The sequence below is a fragment of the Chrysochloris asiatica genome, unplaced genomic scaffold, assembly GCF_000296735.1.
Source record: "Chrysochloris asiatica unplaced genomic scaffold, ChrAsi1.0 scaffold00005, whole genome shotgun sequence".
NCBI classification, from domain to species: Eukaryota; Metazoa; Chordata; class Mammalia; order Afrosoricida; family Chrysochloridae; genus Chrysochloris; species Chrysochloris asiatica.
In genome coordinates, this window is record NW_006408523.1 from 13,933,286 (window position 1) to 13,959,867 (window position 26,582).

A 26,582-nucleotide genomic window follows, 5' to 3' on the forward strand; every position below is an offset into this window, starting at 1 on the left:
TTTCCCTGAGTGAACCCAACCACTTGCCTTGATGTCTCCTGGATGAGCAACTTGCTTGTTTTTGTAGTAGTCAGTCGGACTGCCATTATTGTTTTGTATTTTTATCAAGTTGGTTGTATTGCTTAGTTCCTCTGTGTCTTTTTGAGTTTCTTTCTAGCTGTCTGTCCTTCACAGTAAGTATTAAAATCTCCGTAGTGGTTACGAATCGGGCTGCGAACCTTAAGGTCAATGGTTCGAAACTACCAGCCGCTCCGCGGGAGAAAGATGAGGCTTTCTACTCCCGTAAGGATTTACACCCCTGGAAACCCTGAACAGGGTCGCTATGGGTCGGCTCCGACTCGAAGGCACTTAACAACAACTACAACAACAATTATTATTGTAGAGTTGTCTATTTCTTTCTTCAGTTCTATTAGAGTTTAATTTAGGTATTTTGAGGCTCTTTCATTAGGAGCAAAGATACTTATGGTTAAATCCTCTTGTTCAGTTGACCCTTTAATCTGGAGATAATGTTTTTCTTTGCCTCTTCTGCTGGTTTCTGACATATCAGGATGACACACACATACAAACATACACATATACCTATATACATATACCTATAGTTTCTTTTTGGCATCCTGGTATGATGTTGTAGAGTAAGCACTGGACTGCTAATCTCAAGGTCAGCAGTTCAACCCTACCAGTTGCTCCTGAGAAACCCTAGATTGGATTGTTATGAGTTGGATTGATTTGACTACACTTAACACATTTAATATATATTTATATTGCTATGAAAAAAACTTCCTAGATTCATTGAATTTTGAGTTCCACCTGCAATTGCCTTGGTAGGGACAGACCACATGATTTTGCCAGTTTATATGGCCCTAGGCTGGATGTTTCCAGCCCTGAGGTAGGCTGTGAGGAAGCATAGTTGAAGTAGGCTTGTTCAACCCCATTGGGGTTAATAAACCACCAGCTATGTGTTCCCATCAATGGGCTCAAGCATGACAACAACAGTGAGGTTGGCCCAGGATCGGGCAGTGTTTCGTTCTGCTGTGCATAATAAGGTCGCTATGAGTCGGTACCGACTCGATGGCACCTAACAACAAGAAATGTGTCCCCACCATCACAAGTAGTCATGGTTTCCGTGACTTTTGAGCCCCTGGAAGGCATGGCTGCCATGGCAAATCTTTCCTCCTAGAAATGAAGCAAGACAGAAAAAGGTTCCAGAGATGTCTGTCTTTTTCCTGAGCTTTACCAATATTTAATGATTAGAAATGGAGAATTCTTACATCATGTCCATGAACAATGCCACTTTAATGAAAAATCGGTGGGCCTCGGAAACCCTGCAGGGTCGCTACGGGTTGGAGCTGACTCGAGGGCACGTAACAACAACAGTCTCATTAATCAATGGGCTCCCCAGCATATTCAAGAATGAGATAAAAGGCATCTCCTCAGACCTCCTAGTAAGATGAAGAATCCAGGTTGTTGTTGTTAAGTGCCGTTGAGTTGGTTCTGACCCATAGCGACCCTGAGCAGGGTTTCCGAGGCTGTAAATCTTTACGGGAGTAGAAAGCCTCATCTTTCTCCTGCAGAGCAGCTGGTAGTTTTGAACTGCTGACCTTGTGATTTGCAGCCCGATTCGTAACCACTATGCTACCAATGTAGCATGATAGTTAAGCACTTGACTGCTAACCAAAAGGTTGGTGTTTGGAACCCAGCCAAGCATTCTACAGGAGAAAGAGCTGCAATCTGCTCCCATAAGAGGACAGCCTAGCAGACCCTGTGGGGCAGCTGTGCTCTGAGGGGGAATTGACCATACAGCGCCCAACAATAACAACAACAACAACTATTACCATCGTGAGGGGTGTCACGAGACTCATAGTGAGCGACTGACTCAGCGACAGTTATGTGCCAGGAACCCCACGGGGTTCATGATGGGAAAGTATCTTACCCAATCCTCATGATGATCTTGGAAAACTGTCATTTATTACTCCCAGTTTTCAGATAGAGAGCAAAAGCAAAGACATTAAGAAGCTACTCAACTGCTAAATGACAAAGTTTGTGTTTAAACACAGATTTATAGGCCGTAATTCAGAGCCTCCCCCCTCTCCTAACAGACCACTGTGGTAAATCTTAAGTGTGTATCTCTGCTGCTCATGTTTCTGCAGCATTTTGACACGGCAAGGTCTGAGGAGCAGACCTGGGTGAGAGTGCTGTTAGATATCTGGCTTCGCCGTTTCCTGGTAAGTCTTGGACAAGTTACTACTCCAAATGCGCTCATTGAAAATGTGGATAATCAAATACCTACTTCAGATAAATTCTATAATGCAGAGACTGGGCAACTATGGCAGACAGGTTAACCCAACCCACTACCTGTTATTACGGAATCCAGGTGTGGCTCTGTGGGTTAATATGCTGGACTGCAAAGTCAGTTTGAATGGCAAGGTTGGCGGTTCAAGCTCACCAGCTGTTCCTCAGAAATCCTACACAGGGTTACTATGAGTCAGAACCAACTCAAAGGCACTCAACAACAACAGCCTGTTATCTTACTCAAGCTAAGAATTGCTTTTACATTCAAAGTGGATGAAAAATATCACAAGCAGAAGACAATTTCATGAGATGTGAAAATTCCATGAAATTCAAATTTCAATGTCCATGAATAAAGCTCTATTGGAACACAGTGACACTCATTCATTTACATATTGTCTGAGGTTGCTTTTGGGCTACAGTGACAGACTTAAAGCAATTACCATGGGGATGAAATACGTATAAAACATAAATATTTACTCTCTGATACTTCACACAACAGGAGTCCTGGTGTGACACTGTATGTGAATGCGCTGGACTGCAAGATTGGTTTGAACCTCAAGGTCAGTGGTTCAAGCTCACCAGTCGCTCCTCGGAAACCCTAATGAGGTTCGCTATGAGTCGGAACCAACGCCACGTCACATAACAACAATAACAACAACAATATAAAGAATGTAGTCCTGGTGTGGGATCACAGGATAAGCGCTCGACCTCAAAGTCGGTTTGAACCACAAGGTCGACTGTTCAAACTCAGCAGTTGCTTTTCAGAAACCCTATACAGGGTTGCTGTGATTCAGAATCGACTTGATGACATTTAACAAAAACAATATAAAGAATAAGGACTCCTGGTGATGCTGTGTGTTAGGCATTGAGCTGCGAACTGCAAGGACAGCAGTTCAAACACTCCAGGTGCCCTGTGGGAGAAAGATGAGGCTGTCTGACGTAAAGATTTAGATAGTCTCGTAAGCCCTAAGTAAGGTCACTGTGAGTTGGAATCAACTTTGTGGCAGTAGGTTTGGTTTTAGAATATGAAGAATGATGGACTTAAACATGCCAGTAATGGTAAGATTCACTCCACGTTTCATTCTGTTATATTTAAAGTCTTTACGAGTCAGAGCAGTAACCAACATGGAAAACAACATGAAGAAGAAAACGGGATGCATTGGGTTCATCGTAGAGTTGGTGGCACACATTCAATGCTCCAGAACAGCTAGGTCTCAGAGCTCAGCCCTATGCCAAACAAATTGCTTTCTGACCTTTTACCAGGTGTCAGATTCTCGGCACTGATTATCTGACATGTTTAGTATGGGGTCTTGATTTCTAGGATCAATAGGATTACCGCCACGGAATGTACAATCTATTTAAAAGAGCCAAAAAAAAGAGCAAAAGCTGATTACAACATTTCTCTGCTCCCCTCTGGGGTGAGTCTGGTGGGATAACTGCCTACAGTCAAGGTCAAAACCAGGCCAGCTCTGTTAATTGGCAAGCCAGAGGATGAGTCTAATTAAGAGCAGAGCAGAATTGATTATTTAGTAATGATCACTTGCTTATTTCCAACCTTGAGAAACACATCCCTGACTGTGGGAAGCAATCAATGTCCCCGTACACTTTTCAAAACCCTTTCTATAAATAATGTTTTGATGGGTTATTTACAAAATGATGAGATGGAACGCAGAAGGCTGAGCTTAAATGTGAGTTGCTTGGATTCAACAACCTCACACCTAGGGACAAAGATCCACAACCCTCCAAGTCAAGTATTTCAGGGGGACAGCTAGTTTCCCCATTTATCACACATAGATAACTACACAAAGCCAGGGGGAGACAGCCTTGCATCTGGCATTGTGAGTCTGGCCGAGGTAATGACAACAACAGCAGTTAAAATAATAATAATAATGGTGATGAAGATGGCAAATAGGTTCTGTAGCTAACTAACAGGCTCCACACTGGGGCTACGTGCTACAGATATCATTGCTTTTGATCCTTTCCAAAGCCCCAAGAGGTAGCCCTGTTGTTTTCATTCTACCCATGAGCAAAGGCTCAGCATTGTCACTCTGTTGATGGGAGGCAAAACACTTGTGCAGAACCCTACAATACACGAAACCCACAGCTGCCAGCCAGGTCTATTCCAACTCACAGAACCCAACATGAACAGCTAGAAGTGCCCCAAAGGGCTCCCAAGGCTGTTAATCATGATTAACAAAGACTGCCATATCTTTATCCTATTGAGCAGCTGTGGGTTTGAACCTCTGACCTTCTGGCTAGCAGGCAAGCACTTAACCGCGGTGCCACCAGGATTCCCAGTTAACAATATACCACCCAGCTAGAAAGATAACATTTACAACAGTATCTAAGAAAGAGACAGAAAGTGTATACTACAAATCTTAAAATTTAAAGGAATCTTATTAGGCAAATCTGCTGTATAAGACCTATTTTAAGTGTTTAAGGGCAAAGATGTCAGTTTGAGGACTAAAGTGTGCCTCACCCAAATTATGATATTTTCAATCACCTTGTATGCATGCATGTGACATTAGACATTGAATTAGGAAGACGGAAAAAAAATTGATGCATTTGAGTTATGGTGTTGGCAAAGAAATTTAAAGTACCATGGGCTGGCTCTCTCTCTCTTCCAGTCCCTGGAGCGCCGGGAGCTGCGGGCATTGGTGCAGACATGGCAAAGTCCAAGAACCATACCATGTACAACCAGTCCCGAAAATGGCACAGAAATGGTATCCAGAAACCCCGATCACAATGCTATGAGTCTCTCAAGGGGGTGGACCCCAAGTTTCTAAGAAACATGCGCTTTGCCAAGAAGCACAACAAGAAGGGCCTGAAGCAGTTTGAACCCACAAACCACTCCATGGGAAAAAAAATTTGCTTCCTTAAAGATTGACAGACTTGGAAATCCAATAAATTGGTTCTACTCAGTCCTATAGGGCACTATGAATTGGAAGTGACTCGATGGCAGTGGATTTGGTTTTGTTAAGATAATAATATCAGATTCCTCCTCTCATCTGTTAATGTAGCAACTGTTAATATATTTCTAATGTCAAACCAGTCTTGTATCTGTAAAACAAATTTTTAGCAACCTTGTATAGGGTTTCCGAGGAGCGGCTGGTGAGCTTGAACTGTCGACCTTGCAGTTCCAATCACTCTTGCAGTCCAGCGCCACACCAGGACTTAGGCATGATTTACTGTCTGTTGATAGGATTTTTATTATTGCTATTTTTTAGTTTTTCAATCATGTTTATGGATGCGTTTGATTTGCAACTTTCCTTTTTATATTAGATTTTTAATTAAGATCATAAAATGGGCTGAATTATCTTTCTTCTTTCTAGTCTCTGAAATAATTGTGTCAGGATTGAAATTATTCTGTTTAAATAACCTTTACTGTTATTAACATGTTGTTCGTATGTTCTAAGAGTCCTGGTGTGGCACTGCAGGATAAGCATTGGACCACAAAGTTGGTTTTAACTGCAAGATTGGCAGTTCAAACCCACCAGATGCTCCTCGGACACCCTATACAGGGTCACTATGAGTCAGAACCAACTCAATAGCACTTAACAATATCTACAATAATTAATCAATTATCGAGATAATTGTGATACTCCCCCACCATAGCTGAATTTTTCTCTTAATTGGTGACTTTAGTATGTTATATAGCTATTGTGATAATTAAACATTTAGATTCATTCCTAAAAAAAAAAGAAGGGCCTGAGAAGATGCAGGCCAACAACGCCAAGGCCATGGATGCACGTGCTGAGGCTATCAAGGCTCTCATAAAGCCAATGGAGGTCAAGGCCATGGATGCACGTGCCGAAGCTATCAAGGCCCTTGTAAAGACCATGGGGGTCAAGGCCATGGATGCACGTGCCGAAGCTATCAAGGCCCTCGTAAAGACCATGGGTGTCAAGGCCATGGATGCACGTGCCGAAGCTATCAAGGCTCTTGGAGAGCCCATGGAGGCCAAGGCCACGGATGCACATGCCGAGGCTATCAAGGCCCTTGTAAAGACCATGGGGGTCAAGGCCATGGATGCACGCGCTGAGACTATCAAGGCCCTTGGACAGCCCAAGGAGGCCAAACCTAAGATCCCAAGGATGGTCAACTGCAAGCTCAGTCGACTGGCCTACACTGCCCATCCCAAGCAGGGGAAGCGTGCTCTGGCACACATTGCCAAGGGTCTGAGGTTCTGTTGGCCAAAGTCCAAGGCCAGTGCTCAAACTAAGGCTGAAGCTTCAACCAAGATCTCAACTCCAGCCCCAGCCAAGGCTTCAACTCCAGCCCCAGCCAAGGCCTTGCCTCAGGCTCCCAAAGGTGCCCAGGCCCCCACAAAGATGGAATAGAGTTCTCCGCCTGAGGACAGAGGGACTGCTATGACCATTTGGGCTACTATCTGCATGGAGCTGGTGTCCTCCTGTGCCATTTGTACAAATAAATCTGAGGCAGAAAAAAAAAGTACCATGGACTGCCAGAAGAACACCAACTCTATCTTGAATGAAATACAGCCAGAATGTTCCTTAAAAACTAGGATGGAGTGATTTTGTCTCTTGTTCTTTGGACATGTTGTCAGGAGGGACTGATCCCTGGGGAAAGACAGCATGCTTGTAAAGTGAAGGGTCAGCACAAAAGAGGAAGAACCCAATGAGATGGATGGACACAGTGGCTCTAACAAAGGACTCAAATGTAACAACAGCTGTGAGGATGGCCCACGACCAGGCAGAGTTTCATGCTGTTGTGCATGGCGTTGCTATGAGTGACAGCTGACCTAACCACGGCACCTAGCAACAACCATCTGGGGTAGAATTGATTCTTTCCACAGGTAAGTAGAGTAGCTCTTCCTTCCTTACTTCATCCAATCAAAACCGTAACTTGGCTCTTCCAAAGCAGATGGTGTCAGCCAGTCTGAGCACTTGGGATCATTACTTCTGCTACTGCGTGCTTGTATTTCACTGCAATTTGGAGGCAAACTTGAATAATAATAACAAAAAAAGCACACCTTTTACGTATTCAGGTTTACCATGGCGATATTGCAGCTTTGGTTCCAGACCACCCAGTAAAGTGACTATATAAATAAAGTGAGTAACATTTTTTAGCTTCCTGAGGGAGTCCTGGTGTGGCGCCATACGATGAGCACTCGACCTTAAGGTTGGTTTGAACCACAAGGTCAGCGGTTCAAACCTACCAGCTGCTCCTCGGAAACCCTATACAGGGTCTCTGTGAGTCAGGACTGACTGGATAGCTTTTGTTCCTTAAATGGTTACTTTGCTCCTTGTTAAATGTAAAGGTTAACAGGCATATAAGAGACGTGCTGCAACAGAGGAATGATTTATTCTGGCAAGTTGTTGTTAAGTGCCTGTGAGTCCGTTCCAACTCATAGTGACCCTGTTTCCAAGGAGCGGCTGGTGGGTTTGAAATACCAACCTTAAGATTCAAAATGACCTTGTGATCCAATGCTTATCCTATAGTGCCATAGGAAGAATAAGGTCAAGCATTAAAGAGGGGTTTAGAAAAACTTCTCTTGAACTGGCTATTAAGTTGATACCACTTACTGTGATCTTTTTGTGGTCCGGAAACTCGAGGCCAAAATAGTCCCCTTCCACGAGATTGAGGTGGTTGCAAACTGCATCCAGCAACACTTTTCCTGGGGCTCTTTGCTGTAAACAGAAACAACAGGAAGTTACACCCTCAGAGACCAGCAGCAAGGAAAACAAAGCAGAGATTCCCATAGCCTGGAGGAAGCTTGCAAGTGCTTCACAGTATGCCTTTGACTATCTTCTCATGCCACGTCCCATCACTCACCTCTAGGACACCAGAACATCTGACTACACCTCTGTGCCTTGCTCATGCTGCTCACACCCTTAGAATGCTTATCCCCACCATTTGCTCTCTACTTCCATCTTCACAAACAGAGCTGACTGCTGCTTCTCTAGGTTCCCACAGCATATTGTGCGGAGGCTCAGTTTGGCGATCCCTTCATGGAGGGCAGAGGCCACGTTTTACTCCTATTTGTTTCTACTCTAGCTCGAGACCAATCAGTTTTATTGAAATAAATGCACAGATTAATAAAAGTCACTGATTCTACTGTATTATTGTGAAGTGTCTATGAATCTGCCTCCCAATTAAGTTTTGAGCCATGTTTTTGTTGTTACTGTTAAATGCCATCGAGTTAGTTCTGACCCATAGCGACCCTGTATACGGTTTCCGAGGAGCAGCTGGTGAGCTTGAACTGCTGACCTTATAGTTCAAATGGCTTTGCAGTCCAGTGCATTAACCCACACGCCACACCAGGACTCCTTTGGGTCACGTAGTCATCTTTATTTTCCCCTTGCCTAGAGAAGGGATTGGCACTGACCAATGTCTGCTGAAAGCAATGCTGTATATATGATTTTTTTCTCTTCTGAATCTATAGAGGAGAGTAGCATCTAAAAGAACCCAATTTCTAACCCAAAGAGTTTAGACTCCTGGGCCTTGATTTCTTATTATCCAGTAGATTCCTAATGACCCACAATGAATGGATCAAATTCCAACATATAGATCAAATACGAAAAGAAAAATGTCTCAAAGACATTGCCATGTATAGTGACTGGTTTTATTATTTCAGCTCCCTGCTGATAAGAGCAGAACATTTCCAGGAAGTAGTTAGAACAAACTGACAGGGAAAGTCACAGCCTTGATGTGGCCCGAGGAGCAGTTAGTGTCAAACAGTTAAGCACTGTTTCTTTCCAGAAGCCATGTTTTGGACCCATATTCCCCAGCACTGACAACATACAGAAGGTAAGCACAGGTATCTGAGAGTATGAAATATTCTCCACACGTGATCCCAAACTCATCAAGCTCCAGACTTAGCTTGTTTTCATTTAATAGTCATTTCACTCCTACTGATAGTGGGAGTAGGATACGATCAATGTAACCCCAGTCTTCCTTTTCAAACACAGCCCCTCCACCCCCCCAGCGACATAAGCACGCACTCTCTCTCTTTCACACACACACACACACACACACACACACACACACACACACACACAGAGTTGCACTTTGCCAGTGGAATGTATTTAAGCGATCTATATGGATTACTGGTCATTATGTTGTTGTTTTTTCAAAATTAGGAGGAAGCTCTGATGGTGCTGTGTGTTACGTACTAGGACTGCTAATTACAAGGTCGGCAGTTCAAACCCACCAGCTGCTCCTGGGAGAAAGCTGAGGCTGCCTTGTTCCTGTAAAGGTTTATAGTCTCAGAAACCCTATGCAGGTTCACTATGAGTCAGGACCGAGTCTGTGGCGATGGGTTTCATACAGTAGTCTAACTTAGTTCGGTTGTGCCACCCACACCTAGGATTCACCCAACTGTGCCAATGTAAGGGACAACAACAGCTGGTCCCTATGAGTCCTGGTCCTTCCATTAACCACCAGCCACTCCTTGGAAATCCTATACGGGGTCTCTGTGAGTCAGATCGGACTTGATGGCACTTAACAACAGCCAAACTCCAAGGGCCATGTCTCTGTCTACTGCACAGCTGCTTACTCCAAGCTCTTTTACTCCAGGGCAGTGATGGCTCAGTGGGAGAATGCTCGCCTTCCAGGTGGGAGACCCAGGTTCAATTCCCAGCCAACGTACTTCATGCAGAGCCACATGCTCAGTGAATTCTGCCATGGTGCTGATCAGGTTTCAGTGGCACTCCCTGACTAAGCGAGGTGAGGAAGAAAGGGCTGGCAACTGACTTCTGAAAATCAGCCAATGAATACCCCATATGTTTTGTTCTATTGTGCCTGGGGTTACCATGAGCCAGGGACCAACTCAAAGGCAGCTAACAACAACAATTTTTCACTCCAGTAAAATCAGTCACCATCAGAAACAAAGAAGTAAGGAATATGAAGATGTGGAGGACGCCATATACAATTTTTTTCCCCCAAAGGGAAGATCATATTCTAGTTTCCACAATCCTTCCTTACAATTCTTGACAACATTTTCTATTTGTTACAAAAATGAACCACTAATTATATGACCAGTTGGCAAGCACTCACATTTCCCAAAGAATTGGTGGAATTAAGTGAATTTGATAACCTCATCTAGATTTACAGAGTCCGAGAAAGGAGACTAACAATTTACAGCTTGAAGTCTAAACAAGTGAAAAATCAATACACAATAGGGGTCTTTATGGGCATGGTGTTAACTGAGGCACTCTGTATAATACACAGAAGAGAGGCAGAGTTCACATGTGATCTGGATCCTTTATTGACTTAGCAGAGGTTTTGACGGTCATATTGCTGGTGTGGAACTGCGGGTTAATGCACTGGACTGCAAAGTCGGTTTGAACCCCAAGGTTGGTTCAAGCTCACCAGCAGCTCCTTAAAAACCCTAAACAGGGTCACTGTGGGTTGGAACCGACTCAACAGCAAACAACAGCTAGTATGGGGGAGCCCTGGTGTGGTGCTGTAGGATGATGCACTGGACTGAAAGATCCGTTTGAACCATAAGGTCGGTGATTCAAACTCACTAGCTGCTCCTCAGAAGCCCTCTACAGATAAACTATGTATGAGTCAGAACCGGCTTGACGGCACTCATCATCAACAACAACAGGTAACGATAAGAGGCTGCAAGGAGACCTATGGCCACAGAGGTGTCGCAGCATTGAACCACAGCTGTGGGCTGTGGGTTAATGCACCAGATTGCAAAGCCATTTGAATTTGCAAGGTCAACGGTTCAAGCTCACTAGCCAGGTCGGCAGTTCAAGCTAACCAGCTGCTCCTTGGAAACCCTAAACAGGGTCACTATGGGTCGGAATCGACTCGACGGCACTAAACAACAACAACAACACTTTGCTGGAGACCAGTACAGAAGTTAGAACAACTCCCTTCTTGCAGAAAGACCAGTTGATAAGAACTGCTTGGAAGCTAGTTAGGAAATGACACGCATTTGGTTTCAATTCTTGAAGATGTCCTTAAACTTTATGAGTTTATATAAAGCCTTTACACAAAATAGCTTTCTCTGATAATGAAATTTTATATAAGAAGTCAACTTACAGTTTGAATAATATCTTTACAGCTCCTGAAAATCATCTACAAAGGAGATGCCTATAAAACCTTAGTTCCCCTGTGAATACTGGGTACCTTCAGGGGCTTAAGGGAAACTGCTATGTGGCAACATTAGAAAGCATTTATGCAGGTTTAAATACACCCAAGGCACAACCATTTTACAGGTAAGTGTGTGGCAATGGGTTCCACGGACTGAGCAAAACACGCTAATGTTCACAAAGCCGACACAAATATGTGTATCTGCCCAAAATGTGTGCAGGCATCCTTAGCAGAGAGAGGCTCAGGAAATCTCTTCCCCTTTCTCTCAGGAACTATCAAACCATCTGGCTCCCTCAATGCCCCCAGGCCTAAATTCTGCTTTAAAAGAAGTGTCTCCCAGATGGAAAGCAAGGAAAAAATGGTCACCAGCTCTGTAGCGATGGTATTTTCAGTAACTTCACATGGACAGTGAATTAGGAAGACAGTAGAAGAATTGATGCTTTTGAGTTATGGTGTTGGAGGAGAATATTGAAAAGTACCATGGGCTGTCAAAAGAACCAACAGATCTGTGTTGGAAGAAGTGCAGCCAGAGTGCTCCTTGGAGGCCAGGATGGCCAAACTTCGTCTCTTATACTTGGGACACGTTGTCAGGAGAAGGCTATCATGTTTGGTAAGGTGGAGGGTCAGAGAAAAAGGAGGAAGACCCCCAGCGAGATGGATTGGCAAAGTGGCGGCAGCAATGGGCTGAGGCTTAGCAACGATTGTGAGGTTGGCCCAGGACCAGGCAGTGTTTGGTTCTGTTGTGCACAGGGTCTGTATGAGTTGGTACCGATTCGATTGCACTTAACAACAACAACAACAGCTCTGTAGTGCTGTAGGATCAGCACTGGATTGCTAACTGAAACGTCAGCAGTTCAAACCCACTGACTGCTCTTTGGAAGCCCTATACAAGGTCGCTATGAGTTGGAACCAACTCGATAGCAGTTAACGGCTGTGATTTTTGCTCCTCATTCTGTAAGAAAAATTACCCTTGCCTTTCTTCTACAATAGATTTACTAGAGCCGTGTGCAACATCACTTCTCTGCTTGTCTCCAATGAATTTTTTGAGTTTCACCTTAAAATTAATTCTGTTCAAAATCACTCCAAGAATTTGAGACAACTTGTACTCACCCATATTCTGAAAGGTCTAAGGAATAGGAATTTAGATGCAAAATTAATCTATTGGAAAACTCTTTAGTGCTTCCAACTGTAAGAGAAAGAGGAAAGGATTTTAAGGAAGACACAAAAATCTGCTCACCCAAAATCTGTTGAATGAGGGACCTACAACTGTGGAAGAAACCACTAGGGAGAAATGAATTAAAAGATGATGCTGTCAAAGGCAAAGAATAATTCTTAATAGTTGCAAAAGAGAGGGAGAGAGAAACAGAGTTTCCTTAATTCTTATTTTAATTCTTAATTCTTCATGGGAAATGCACACAAACAGGAATTCTTTAAAAACCAGTTTATGAGAATCATTTGGGAGACTACATACTGACAATAAAGCAGAAAAAGTCTCCATAAGGAATCTAAACCCATTGTTGCTGAGTTGGTTCTAACTTGGGGAGACTCCATGTTGTTTCGGAAGAGACATGTACTCTATAGGGTTTCAATGGCCGTAACCTTAAGTAATCCTGGTGAGGCACTGTAGGATAAGCACTGGACTGCTAACCATAAGGTCAGTGGTTCAAACCCACTTGCTGCTCCTTGGAAACACTATCCAGGGTCACTAGGAGTCGGATCTGACTTGGTGGCACTTAATAAAACAATATTAAGGAACCCGATCTCCAGAACTTTCTTTCAAGAGTTCATAGAGTTTCTGCGGATGTAAATATTTACAGGAACACAAAGCCTCTCTCTCATCTTTCTCCCACGAAGCGGCTGGTGGATTCAAACTACTAACCTTGTAGTAAGCAGGTAACACATAACCCACTACGCCACCAAGACAACTCCTTTCAATTAGTGGTGGAATATAACCCAGGGACCTCTCTAATATGAGTAATTCAGCTTAAATAAGGAATTGGGCTCAAATTTATTAATAACTGGAGACAGTTACTTAAAATTTTTTTTTCTTAATTGCCAGAGTAGATTGTAATTTACAGCGATCCCATGTGTGTCAGAGTAAAAATGTACCAAATAGGGTTTTCCATGGTTTATTTTTCAGAAATAGATTATCAGGTCTTTCAGTCGAGACGTAAGACCTCCTATCTCTTGGTTAGCAGCCAAATGCACTCTTCTTACCACAAAATCTGTTAAAACTGTTTTTAAGAATGAGAAAATAAAGACAATATATTTTCACTACATTAGATTCTAGAAAAATATTGAGGCAGGGCCCAATTCAGTTGTTGTTGTTGTTGTTAAGTGCCATTGAGTCGGTTCCGACCCATAACGACCCTGTACAGGGTTTCCGAGGGCATAAATCTTTATAGGAGTAGAAAGCCTCATCTTTCTCCCGCGGAGCGGCTGGTAGTTTCGAACCGCTGACCTTAAAGTTCGCAGCCCGATTCATAACCACTACGCTACCAGAGCTCCTTTAGCGTGTCTGTAAAAATCCTTAGCACACTGGGGGTGGGGAGTTAATGTCTATCTGGGGGCACCGAATGTCTACTAATATTCTCAGCACAAAGAAAGCTTACGTATTCTGGAACAAAAGCCTTTAAAAATGGACATCTTTGGAAATGACCACAAATAATGCACTTGGGATAGGCTTCTCAATGGAAGCTGATGATGGTATTCAATAGCTACAACCAACCCTACTCTCTCGTCATTGCTACAATTAGCCTGTAGAAAAGCCAATAGAGTTTGGTGGCGGGAAAAGTAGCAACAGTATAGATTAAGCTGGTCAAATACAAAGAACTGTCGGTAGAGGTTATTTTCCAAATCAGGGACTTCTTTATACACACACACACTCAAAAGTGTTGATATATGCATATGTATACAATTGGCCCTTGAACAGTGAGTGGTTGTTGCTAAGTGCCGTGGAGTCGGTTCTGACCCATAGCGACCTTGTATACGGTTTCTGAGAAGTAGCTGGTGAGCTTGAACCACTGACCTTGCAGTTCAAATAGCTTTGCAGTCTGGAGCATTAACTTAGTTAGGTATCACTTGAAAATCCAGATATGTTAGTCATGATTTGATATGAAAAGATCTGATGACAAAAAGATATATTTTTAAATGTTCCCAAGTGTTTGAATTACAGGTGGGGGTGTGGTGTCGGGGGTGATATCAAGTCTCCGGCTGCCTCTAAAAAACAGTGAGTTAGACCTAGCCCACACATTACCGGTCTTAATTATAAGACTGGAGACGTGTACTCTTTACTGAAGAGACCAAATAGTAATTATAATGTTTCATTCTGGAGAACAAACCAGTGATCAGCTTAAAGACATAATCAAATTCTTATCACTTTTTTCTCATTGGCTACTTTTAATTATGCTCCGAAAGGCATTCCAATTTTAATGTAATGCACAAACTGACTGATTTCACATTGTCTATCCTAGTGCTCTCCCTGTTTTGAATTGGCTCTTCACTGAATGCTGTAAAATTAAATTTTAGGAGGAGGTTTACAGTCTGAGAGAACAGTAAGCAAACAAGCACTGAATAATAAATGGTATGCATGCTCACATATAGCTTCAAGCTATTAAAACTTGTGAATTAAAGCTGCAGTAGTTTAGTGTGACTTTAAAATATTTCTATGCCTCTAGGTTTTTTCTATTACAGGAAGTTTTATGCAAGAACATTTCATTTCTTCTTTAAAGGAGTAAAGACACAATTCTTTCTGTAGGTTGGAGATACATTCTTCTGACTCTGAAATAAATCTTCTACTAAGGAACCTATTAAAGCTTGACCAAATTTTTAAAAGTTTGTATCTGTTATGGTTTTATAGAGTAGTGTCTGGAAAACTTTTTTTTTTTCTTCTTCTAATTTAGGGTTATCAGGACAGGGTGTTTCTGAGCAGAAGGGACTGGCTTCTCAAAGACCTTAGTCACATTTTTCCTATTGTTATTGACACCTACTAGAACATGATTTGGAATCCTAATGTGCATGCTCTGGACTGCAAGGTCGGTTTGAACCACAAGGTCGGCAGTTCAAACTTACGCTGCTGCTCGGAAACCCTATACAGGGTCACTATGAGTAGGAACAGACTTGATTGCACTTAACAACAAAAATAACAAAGAATATGATTTGGAGCCCACTGCAGGATAATGTGCTGGACTGCAAGATTCACTTGAATCATAAGGTCAGTGGTTCAAACTCATCAGTCATTCCTTGGAAACCCTATACAAGGTCACTATACATTGGAACCAACTTGAGGGCATTAACAACAGCGTATCATTCAAAGATCCATCAATCATAAACTCTCAACCAGTCACTCACAATTCTAACAATCTTAGGGCATTATAACAACTTGATTTCCTCATAGCCCTTTCACTAGGTAGGTTTGTTGTTGTTGTTGTTGTGCGCTGTTGAGTTGGTTCTGACTCCTAGCACCCCAGTACAGGGTTTTCAAGGCTGTAAATCTTTATAGGAGCAGAAAGCCTTATCTTTCTCCTGAGAAGCAGCTGGTAGATTTGAACTGCAGGCTGGTAGGTTCTAATTATTGTGATTGGAAGCTCAATGTATAACCCACTGTGCCACAGTATCCCATTTACCAGGTGGGTAGCAGTATTTATCATCACAATGGATCGAGGAGGTGAAGGTATATTTATAGGATAAGTTCTGCGTGAGCTCTGGACCAGGTACTGTAGCAATGGAAATCAAGACGACAAGTGTCCGTCTCTGAATTTAGGATACAGGCAACCAGCTTGAAAATCCTATATAGGGTTGCTATGGGTCAGAACCGACTTCACAGTACTTAACAACAACAATGAAGCCCATCTGAATGAGTCTTGATGGAGGAGTAGGAGTTTGCCAAGGTGAAACATCCATAGGCAGAGACATCTAATCAAGTACAGACTGAGGATACTTCCTAGTGGGAAATAGGACTGGTGGGGAAATTAAGTGAAACTATGTGCATAGTAGTGAGGTTGGCCCAGGATTGGGCAGTGATTACTTCCGCTGTGCATAAGGTGGCTATGGGTCAGTATCAACTCGATGGCACCTAACAACAACAACAATGTAAGCAAAAGGGTATGTGGTAGATCTGAAGGGTAAGCGCTGGACTGTGAACCACATCCTTTCTCCTTAGGAGAAAGATGAAGCTTTCTGCTCCTGCAAATGTTTACAACTTCAGAAACCTATGAATCAGAACCCACTGGACGGCACTTAACAACAACACAACACATGTAAATAAGTGTGTCTAGCAAAGAGCTGGCAGGAAACCCAAGTTCTCTACCACTGTCCCATAATGGTGAGGAGTCACGTTATATAGAATTTGTAACGGGATGGAAGGGTTGACACTGGGGAGGAGACTCCTGCCCATGCGCAGTATCATGGCGTGAACTGCAGACCTGGTACAATGGCACAAGGAACAGTCTATACCCAGGCCGGCCTCGGATGTCAACTAACGGTGAGTCCAGGCAGCGCTTCTCCAATGTGACATGCACCAGTCACCTCAGACCTGGAGAAACTGAAGAGGCTGACTTAGGGGGCGTGGGCGGGGCATAGGCGGGGCGTGGGCGGGGCTGGGAATGTGAGTTTCCAGGGGATACCCGCAACAAGCCAAGGACTACACATGAGTAGTATGACGCCAGACAAGTCCACGTGCTGCGGCCAAATGATAATACAAGGGGGCTTCAAAAAGTACGTGGAAAAACTCCATTTTTTCCCATCATCTTTTTGAAGTCCCCTTATAGATGCTCAGCAGGCAGGGCTGGCTGGCTCTGTTGATTTGGTTTTGGTATGGGGCTAATATCCAACCTGGGACTCAACCATAGTTCTAAAAAAAGAAAAACAGGACCTGTGAGAGTGCGCTGCTACTCCCACCTATAGACAGAGCCAGTGTGGGCATCTTATCACTGTCATTTTCTAACAAAGAGATCGGAAAGTGCTGTTCAGCGGTGTCCTATGCTTCTGAGTCCTTTCCAAGTCACAGTTCCTAGGACACAGCAGAACTGCTCCACGGGTTTCTGAGCCTGTAGGCTTTTTTAAAAAAATTATTTTATTGTGAATTATGTGATAGTTTACATGGGAGAACATTAATTTCACATCCATCCTTACAGTATATCATTTCATTGCTATGGTTACAATCCCCTCCATGCATCAACAACCAACCAAAGGGTCTACACTGCGATCCTGCACGCCCCCCCCCCTCCGGGTTAGCGATCAGCACACAGCCCCTCTCCCTCTCCGTGTCTAAAGTCCCCAACAGCTCCATCTCGCCACGTCATCGTCTCTGCCTCCATCTCAGGTATCACTGCTTCTCTGGGTAGGGTCCTGCTCTCCACTCTTCTCCTTTGATGGTCTCAGGGACCTCTGCTCTTAGGCTGAAAAGTTAATCACTCCCTTCCTTGCTAAAAAAACATCTACCTTTACAATTCCAAACCTCACAAGCAGTCCCGATAACAATTATTCACTATTGTATCATAAGAGATCCATCCCGATTTCATTTCATCAGCCCCACCTAGACAGATTTAGCTTCCCTCTTGAAAGCTTGTAAGCGAGTCACTTCTTGCCTTTGTAGCCCCCCCATTTTGGGTAGTCAATGTCCAAGTTGCCCATCCCTGTCTACTCTGTGTATGGAGGGGGTGGGAATGATCCTTGCTGTAAGAATTTGTTCCCTCTTTTGAGCTACTGTGAGCCTGTAGTCTTGATGGGGAGTCCTGGTGAGGTGCTGTGGGTTAATGCGCTGGACCTCAAAGTCAGTTAGAACCTCACTGTCAATGGTTCAAGCTCATCAGCTGCTTCTTGGAAACCCTATACAGGTTTGCTATGGGTTGGAAATGACTCAACGGCACTTAACAACAACAATATAATAATAAACCATAGTGGTGCCATATGGTAAGCACTGGACTGTGAACTGCAAGGTTGGTCGTTGGAGCCTACCAGTAGCTCTTTGGGAGAAAGATGAGCTTTTCTGCTTCCACAAAGATTTAACGCTTTGGAAACTCTGTCCATGGTCTCTATGGTTTGGAACTGACTGCATGGCACTTAACAACAATAATATAGTTGTTAAGAGAACACACACTCTGGAGACAATGTATTTTCTTGCAAATTTCTTCTTTCTACTCCAAGGCAGTGTGACCTCATAGCAAGTTACTCCTCCTGCCTCAATTTTCTCTTTTACAGCTTGGGTGTAGCAAGAGAGCCACTTCATAATAATTGTTGAGAGCATTAAATAACTCGGTTTTATGGCCAGCTCCTGGGATAGCATCTACTATGCAGTAAGCTCCAGAAGTTCTGTGCTATAATGATGACGAGGAAGAAGAAGATACAGGCTGAACAACGTAACAGAAAAGCAGGTGGTACCATTTTCAGGACACCGTGGGTTCACTACTGCTATGCGATGCCAACCACATCAGGAATAGGAGTTAAAACTTTAAAAAACCAAACTCAGCAGCGGGGCAAGGCTTTCATTCTGGGAGAATGAAGCTCAGTGTGTAGGTCTGTCCAACAACTGACGGCACAAACACGGTCATTCTTCCTCCTCTAGGCCAGAATGGCAGGTTGTACTGCGTGCGAGCCGCATACTGGGCTCCTTGTTCCTGTGGGCGCTAGGCCCCAGTGCCCAGGACACTCATTAAACATACTTTAGATTGGGTTTCAGAATCCCCGACTCCAGGCCAGCAAGAGAATGAGCCCTTTCAGCTCCCTCACTGTAATTTAGCTATGTTACAACCATGGTCTCCTTAGCACAGAACTGCCCTTCTTCCCTTTCCCTCCACGCAGACTTTGCAAAGACGGATTGTGTGAGAGTGTGTGTGTGAGTGTGTGTGTGTGTGGTGGTGTCTCTTGCAAACCCGTGAAACAGTGAGGAAAAAAACAACAACAAAAAAAGGAAAATGCTACAGGAGAATTCAGCTATTCATGGGGGGATTTGGGTGTTATCTCTTGCAAACCTGTTAAGCAGTCAGGAAATAAAAAACAAAGAAAAAATGCTTATGGAAGGATTCAGCTATTCCTAGTGCTGGGTTTGCTGCTCTTGATATTATACAATTCATTTTCTTTTGATCACATTTAGAAATAGATGAACTAAAAAATTCTAAAATTGACTAAAATGAAAAAAAATTTTTTTTTTTAAATCCTGCTTGGCAGTTTGTTACTGTAAATATCTACTAGGCATAAATTTTCCTACAAATAAAATGGCAAGTATAAACAGATGACTGCTGCTTACGGCAAGTATTACACCACTTCCAGTAATAGAAAGCTGCTTACTTTTTTCCTTATGTCTATTTAATTTGGCAATTTTCTCTCCAGTCCTCTAAGGTACAATCAAACTACAAACGTGTATTCAGACTGCTGCAGAGGGACTTTCTGCAAAAACACCTGATGCTGTGCCCTGGACGTGTGGAACTGGTAAGCCAAAGGAAGGAGGAAAGTCGATATTTTACTGAATTTAGTTGAACATTTGAACCGAAAGGTAAAACAAAGGCACCGAGTAACATGGCACCCTGAGTCGCATCCTTCTTCCCCTGGAGGCGAAGTACTTCCACACCGACACACACAGTGCCACCAGGAACTCTGTAGACAAACAGCAAATAAAGAAAAACCATTTTTCAAGAAAATGTTATTTATTTCAATGTTGTGGTTGAGGATCTAAAGAGAAAGAAAAATTATTTTCAATGTTCACTGATAGTTTCTGTGAAAACATATTTCTAACTGCATTTTTTTTAAAAATGGAGGGAGAATGAGAATGTTTTCAGTTGTGAAAGGGGGCTTTCATTATTTCTTATTAAAAATACATGAATGAAAATACTCGCTTTCAGGGTTTTTAAAAAGAATTCTACCCTCTGTATGGAGTCCTGGTGTGGGGCTGTGGGCTAATGAGTCAGACGGCAAAGTTGTTTGAACTGCAAGGGTGGTGAGTTCAAGCTCACCAGCTGCTCCTTGTAGACCCTATACAGGGTATAGGGTTGCTATGGGTCAGAATCGACTCAATGGTACTAAACAACAACAATCCTCTGTATACAAGACGCTCTGGTAGTGTAGTGGTTACAAGTTGGGTTGCTAACCTTAGGGGTCAGTAGTTCGAAACTACCAGCCATTCCATGGGAGAAAGATGAGGCTTTCTGCTCCTGTACAGATTTACAGCCTCGGAAACCCTATAGAGGGTCAGTATGAGTCGAAACTGGGAACCGACTCTATGGGACACTACCACCACCACCCTCTGTATAGAGAGAGGGTTGATAGGGACAGGCAACTTAGACATTGACTACATAAAATGAAAGGAGCTCTGTGGTTATGCATTGGGTTGCTAACCTCAAGGTCAGCAGTTTGAAACTACCAGCTGTTCTGCGGGAGAAAGAGGAGGCTGTACAGGGTTGCTATGAGTCAGAATTGACTCCACGACACATTACCACCACCTAAAATGAGGGAGCTATAAAGGCACAAAGTGACTGGCTTACAAGTTTGCAAGAGGGAGTTTAGTTTCAGAGTGTGTGGGGGAAGGTAGAATCCCCACTGAATAATTTTTGTTTTGCGGGTCTGGTGAAAGGAGATGGGGATAAGATTCTTATGATTCCATAGTGAGTAACTGTTATCATGACTGTGACTTTCGCAACTGTAAAAGGTAGACATTTTGTAATAAAAAGGGGAGAGAAGTTAACCTTACAGTCCTGAACAGGACCCTAGGACCATCAAAGGAGAAGAGCACGAGTGGAATGTGGGACCCTAGCCAGAGAAGCAGCGTCACCAGAGATGGAGGCAGAGATGAGGACATGGAGAGACAGAGCAGCTGAGGACTCTAGATTCATGGAAAGAGAAAGGCTGTGTGTTGGTGGCCAGGCGGCAGGCTTGCAGAATGTGCCCTTTGGTTGTTTAAATGATTAGATATTCTTGAGTGTTTTTGTGTACATACATCCTCTTCAGCTCTCCCCGCAAAAAAAAAACAAACAAAAAAACACACCAAAAAACCCAGAGGGAATAGAAGCAAATACTACTGAAAGATGATGCACGGAGGGGATTGTAATCATTGCAATGGAATGATGAGTATAAAATCGATGTTCTCCCATGTAAACTATCACTCCACTCACAATAAAACCTTAAAAAAAAAAAAGAAGAATTCTGTGCTCTAGAATCCCCAGAACACCTCCCAGACACGCACTATTTATTTTTCATACTTTTTTTTTCTATGTGTTTTTCAGATTTAATATGTTGCTAACAATGGAAGCAACTGGGGGTGGATGTCAACTCTGTGTTCTGCAAAGAGATCACAGCGTTAGTTAACCGAATACTCAGTACTTAGTCTCCTTTAGAGTCCTGCTGTGGTGCTGTCTGATATGCACTGGACTTCTATCCACAAGGTCAGCAGTTCAAACCCACCAGCTACTCCTTGGAAACTCTATACAGCGTTGCTATGAGTCAGAACCAACTCAATGGCACTTAACAACAACAAAGCCTCCTTTGGGAGATTATTGTAGTAGAAACCATTACCACGCCTGGTTACTAACCTATAACTAGGTTTGAATCTACCCAGAGTTGCCTTGGAAAAAGGTCTGGCAACTCATTTCTGAAAAAAACAAAACAAAACCAACCACTGAAAACCCACAGTCCTCCTCTCACATGTAAGGAGTTGCCATGACTCTTTACTGTCTCAGTAGCAATTAGCTTTTATCCTTCTCTGAAAAACTAGAAACATCAGATTAATATAAACACATAAACCCTAGATTTAAGAAACAAACTTATAAATAAGCATATAACAAAAGTACAAAAAATATTAACAGTCTACCAGAAAGCTGTAAATTTAGAGGGTGAGGGAGACAGGGTAGAGGGGAAAAAAAAGTCAAGTACTATAAAAAGCAGTTTTACTAGACAGAAAAATAGAAGGAAATACAACTTGCATGTTATTTCCAATAGACAAAGCCATGAATGAATTCTAGCTCCAGAAATGTGTAGAGCTTAAGTCCAGGAATACTACAGAGCTGAGGGGAGGGATACCATGCCTTTGAATCCTGAAACATCACTTACTAGCTATGTGGCTTACCTGGGCATTGGTGTTGCCATCTAAACAGTGGAATACGCTAACCACATGGCTCTGTAGGTAAACACTGGACTGTTAACTACAAGCAAAGTCAGTGGTTCAAATCCACAATTGTTCTTCAGCAACCCTATACAGGGTCACCATGGGCCGAACGGACTGGACGGCACTTAACAACAACAGCGAAGGGGTAGTTGTAAGAATTAAATGAGGTAGAAACACGAATTGTCAAGTACTAGAGGAAGACATGCATGATAAAGTGGAAGATCATTAAAAAAGAGGAAGACTCCCAAGGAGATGGGTTGGCACAGTGGCAGCAGCAATGGACACAAATTTAACAAGTGTGAGGAAGGCGCAGGACAGGGCTGTGTTTCGTTCTGCTGTGTACAGGGTTGTATGAGTAGGAACGAACTCCACAACACCTAACAACAGCAACCAAGTGCCAACATTTAACAGGCATTCAATAAATTATGGTTATCATGATATTTAATTTTATTTCCAACTCTTGGCACTACAAAAATTCTCTCTTATGTAGGATAAGTACTGGACTGTTGGCCATAAGGTTGGCAGTTCAAACCACTTTCAGTCTAGCGCATTAGCCACAGCACCACACAGGACCCCATGATAGAATAACACTTATATTGTTTCCACCACCTTCTGATGACGGCTAAGGAATGAGAAAATGTGAGAGAGTAAGAGGCAGGAGAGAGAATACAGCAAAGAATCTATATGATCCTCAAACTAGAAATCATTACTAAGAAGAAAAAAAAAAAGTTCATTGTTGATGACAGTTTCTTCTAGTCAGCAACTTATAAGAGCTAAGGCATGTAGACTCTAGACTTAGAAAAAAGATACTTACAAGTTAAGTATTAAAAAAAAAAAAAGCATATCTAAGAATACTGACAGTTTACCAACAAAATAACTAGATGATTCTGAAGTAGTAAATTTACATATATTTTAAATGATGATATGTTCCTTTACTGTTGTTAAGTGAGTTAGGGTTGCTTCCGACTCACAGCACCCCTGTAAAGGGTTTCCAATGAGCGGTTGGTGAGTTTGAACTGCTGATCTTGTAGTTCAAACCGTCCTTGCAGTCCAGTGCTTTATCCCACAGCACCACACCAGAATTCCATAAGCTCCTGGGTGTTCTCATAAAGCAGAGTTCTGGCAAACAACATACGTTCTGCTTCATGCATAACAGTCTCTAGAATTTTACAGATTTCATAGAAAGGAATTCTGATCAATAGGCAGTATTTAATTGAAGAGTAATTCCACTATTAAAATGATTTGAAGAACTCTGAGAATCAGGGTCACCTGTAAATTTCAAATCATGCACTCAGTCTAAACCTACACTTAGGGTCTCACATCTGTAGGTTTTGGAAAAGTACCCTCCAGCCCCAATGATTCTGATACGTGTGGGGGAGTGTGTGCACGTCTGTGATACCCAAGACCTTAGAAACCACACAGCCTGGCTATTATTGATATTCTTCTCAGATTCATCCTTTTATGGACCTTGATGAATTTTTTACGATCATTTCCTTGTATTTATCTGCCTGCATTTAACTGCCATCACTTTATGATTACCATCTTATCACATGTGATCAAAAGGCTTCTGGAAGGCAGTGGTCATCTGAGACTGAATCAGGTATGTCATCCTTCGGCTGAAATGCCTCTCCTTTCACTCAGAGTAAAAGGCATTGCTCTGACAAGACACACAAGGCCCCAGGTGCCCTGTCCAGCCCTGGTCACCTATCTCACCTTGTATCCAACTGCTGTTTCTCTCCTGCTCCAGCCACACAGGCTCTTTGCTATTCTTTGTGCATATCAGAAGCACACGCCTGTCTTCGGGCTTTTCATAGACCGGTCCCTCAGCCTGAAATCCACATGGAACACTGCCTCACCTTTCAAGTCTTTGTGTCATTATCCATTTCTCAATCAGGCTGACCCTGATCACCTTACCCCCACCCCCAGCCCACTCAGTCTACTTTGTCTCTTTTTTATTTTTTTCTTTCAGTTCTCATTCAAAACAATGCATGTCTTGAAAATACTTGTTATCCATCACTGTCTTTCTCTGTTAGAATGTAAGCACTGCTAAGGCTTGGATCTCTGCCTATTTGTTCACATATGATAATGTAGATAAGCTCTCATAAAGATTGGTTGAATGGGGGGGAATGAATGAAATAATTTTTAAACAATTAATTCTCATGGAAAGAAGACAAGACCACAATAATAAGAGAATATCAATCAAAATAAACTGGGGTCTAGATTCTAAAGCCAATTGTTGTTACTGTTAAGTGTCATCGCTTCGAGTCAGTTCCAACTCATAGCGGTCCAGGGAGCGGCTGGTGAGTTTGAACCACTGACCATTAAGTTGCTGGACATTGCACAAGACTAGTCATGTGAGGGTCATGTGTGCAAAGGAATCCCGACAGGAAGACTTGAAATTGTCACATCACAATAAGACAGTTCCTGGCACACCTTTCTGTTCTTGTTTCTCAGATGGTTTGAAAGGATAACAAAAGCAGGTAGTTCTAACGCTTTGTCCAGAGACTATGCTACTGTGCTGATGGTTCTGATTCAGTACTTTTGGAGTACATGGAACTTTACTTTCATTTTAAACCAGTTTACTTTGGGCTCTTGTATGACCATTTCAAAATATGGAAAAGAGAATGCCTGGGATTTAGCACATTCTATTGTTAATCCTTGTGTGGCGCTGTGGGCTAATGCACCTGACTGCAAAGCCATTTGAACTGCAAGGTTGGCGGTTCAAGCTCACCAGCTGCTCCTTGGAAACCCTATACAGGGTTGCTATGGGTCGGAAGCGACTCAACGGCACTTCACAATAACAATTGTTAATTCTTACAGTCCTGGTGTGGCGCTGTGGGTTAATGCACCAGACTGCAAAGCCGGTGGTTCAAGCTCACCAGCTGCTCCTTGGAAACCCTATACAGGGTTGCTATGGGTCGGAATCGACTTGACAGCACTTCACAACAACAACAACAATATAGGTGTCCTGGCATGGCCCTGAAGGATAAGCACTGAACAGCTAACCTTAAGGCCAGTAATTCAAATCCACCAGCTGCTCCTTGGAAGCAGGATCATGATGACTCTGAACCAACTCGACAGCATTTAACAACAACAGTATAAGTGTTAATATCAGAAACAATATAATAGCAGTGAGAGCTAACTTTAAAAATAGAAAACTTTCCTAGGTCTTCTATGAATGAATAGCACTGGAACATTAACTTACAGTGACAACCTACAAAAATGATGTCCATAATTAAAGGCTGATTGTGTCCCCTCAGGAAAGGAAGAAGACACGGCATTATACAGTGTGGTACCAGCAGTGTGTACTCAATACATGCATTCATCTAAATTAATAAACAATAACATTAGTGCCTAAAACAAATCTAATTAAAATACCAAAGAACAAGATGCATATTTTTAAACAAAAGTTTCTATCTTCTGTCAAAAATGAAAAAACCCTGTTGAAAGAACCGGAATTCATGAATTTGTCTGCACTCACTTCTTTCTGTTACTGTCAACAAAAGATCTAATTTTAAAAGCTTGGGTTTTTCATTCATCATCTAATTTATTAGTTAACCCTGTAAAATGACTTTAACAGATTTTAAACAACAGTGTCACTATTGCAAAAGAGAAGTTGATACGAGACACACATACTAGTGGGTACATACTGAGTGTGCCCAGCTGCTGACCAAAAGGTTGAAGGTCCGAGTACACTAGGAGATGCATCTCGGAAGAAAAGCATGGTGATTGACTTTTAAAAATCAGTCACTGCAAACCCTAAGAAACACAGTTCTACACTGACATATGTGGGTTGCCATGAGCCATTATCTACTCGATGACAACTGGATTTAAAAAGTGGGTATCTTACCTTATAAAAACCACTGTGAAAATTACATAAAGGCATGGATTCGTTCAACTAACGCAGAAGAGAAAAATTGGGACTGAATATGCATTTAGAAGAAAACAGAAGAAACAAAATCCCATAGTCTTGTTGTTACTACTTTTAGTCACTTACGACCCATAGTGACCCCATGACCAACAGAATGAAACAACTACCAGCCCTGCAACACCCTCACAATTGTTGCTATGTTTGAGCCCAATGTTGCTGCCACTGTGCCAATCCATCTTGTTGGGGGGCTCCCTCTTTTTC

The 26,582-nt window shown here is 42.7% G+C and overlaps 1 protein-coding gene across 1 annotated transcript in view; it reads right to left on the minus strand.

Annotated features, from left to right (window-relative positions):
* The window catches only part of FARP1 (FERM, RhoGEF (ARHGEF) and pleckstrin domain protein 1 (chondrocyte-derived)), a 307,399-nt gene that overhangs the window by 134,429 nt on the left and 146,388 nt on the right, over nt 1–26,582 (minus strand). Inside the window, exon 2 of the mRNA XM_006831984.1 lies at nt 7,836–7,940. Within this exon, the coding sequence (XP_006832047.1) occupies nt 7,836–7,940 (105 nt within the window). The remainder of the gene's footprint in view (nt 1–7,835; nt 7,941–26,582) is intronic.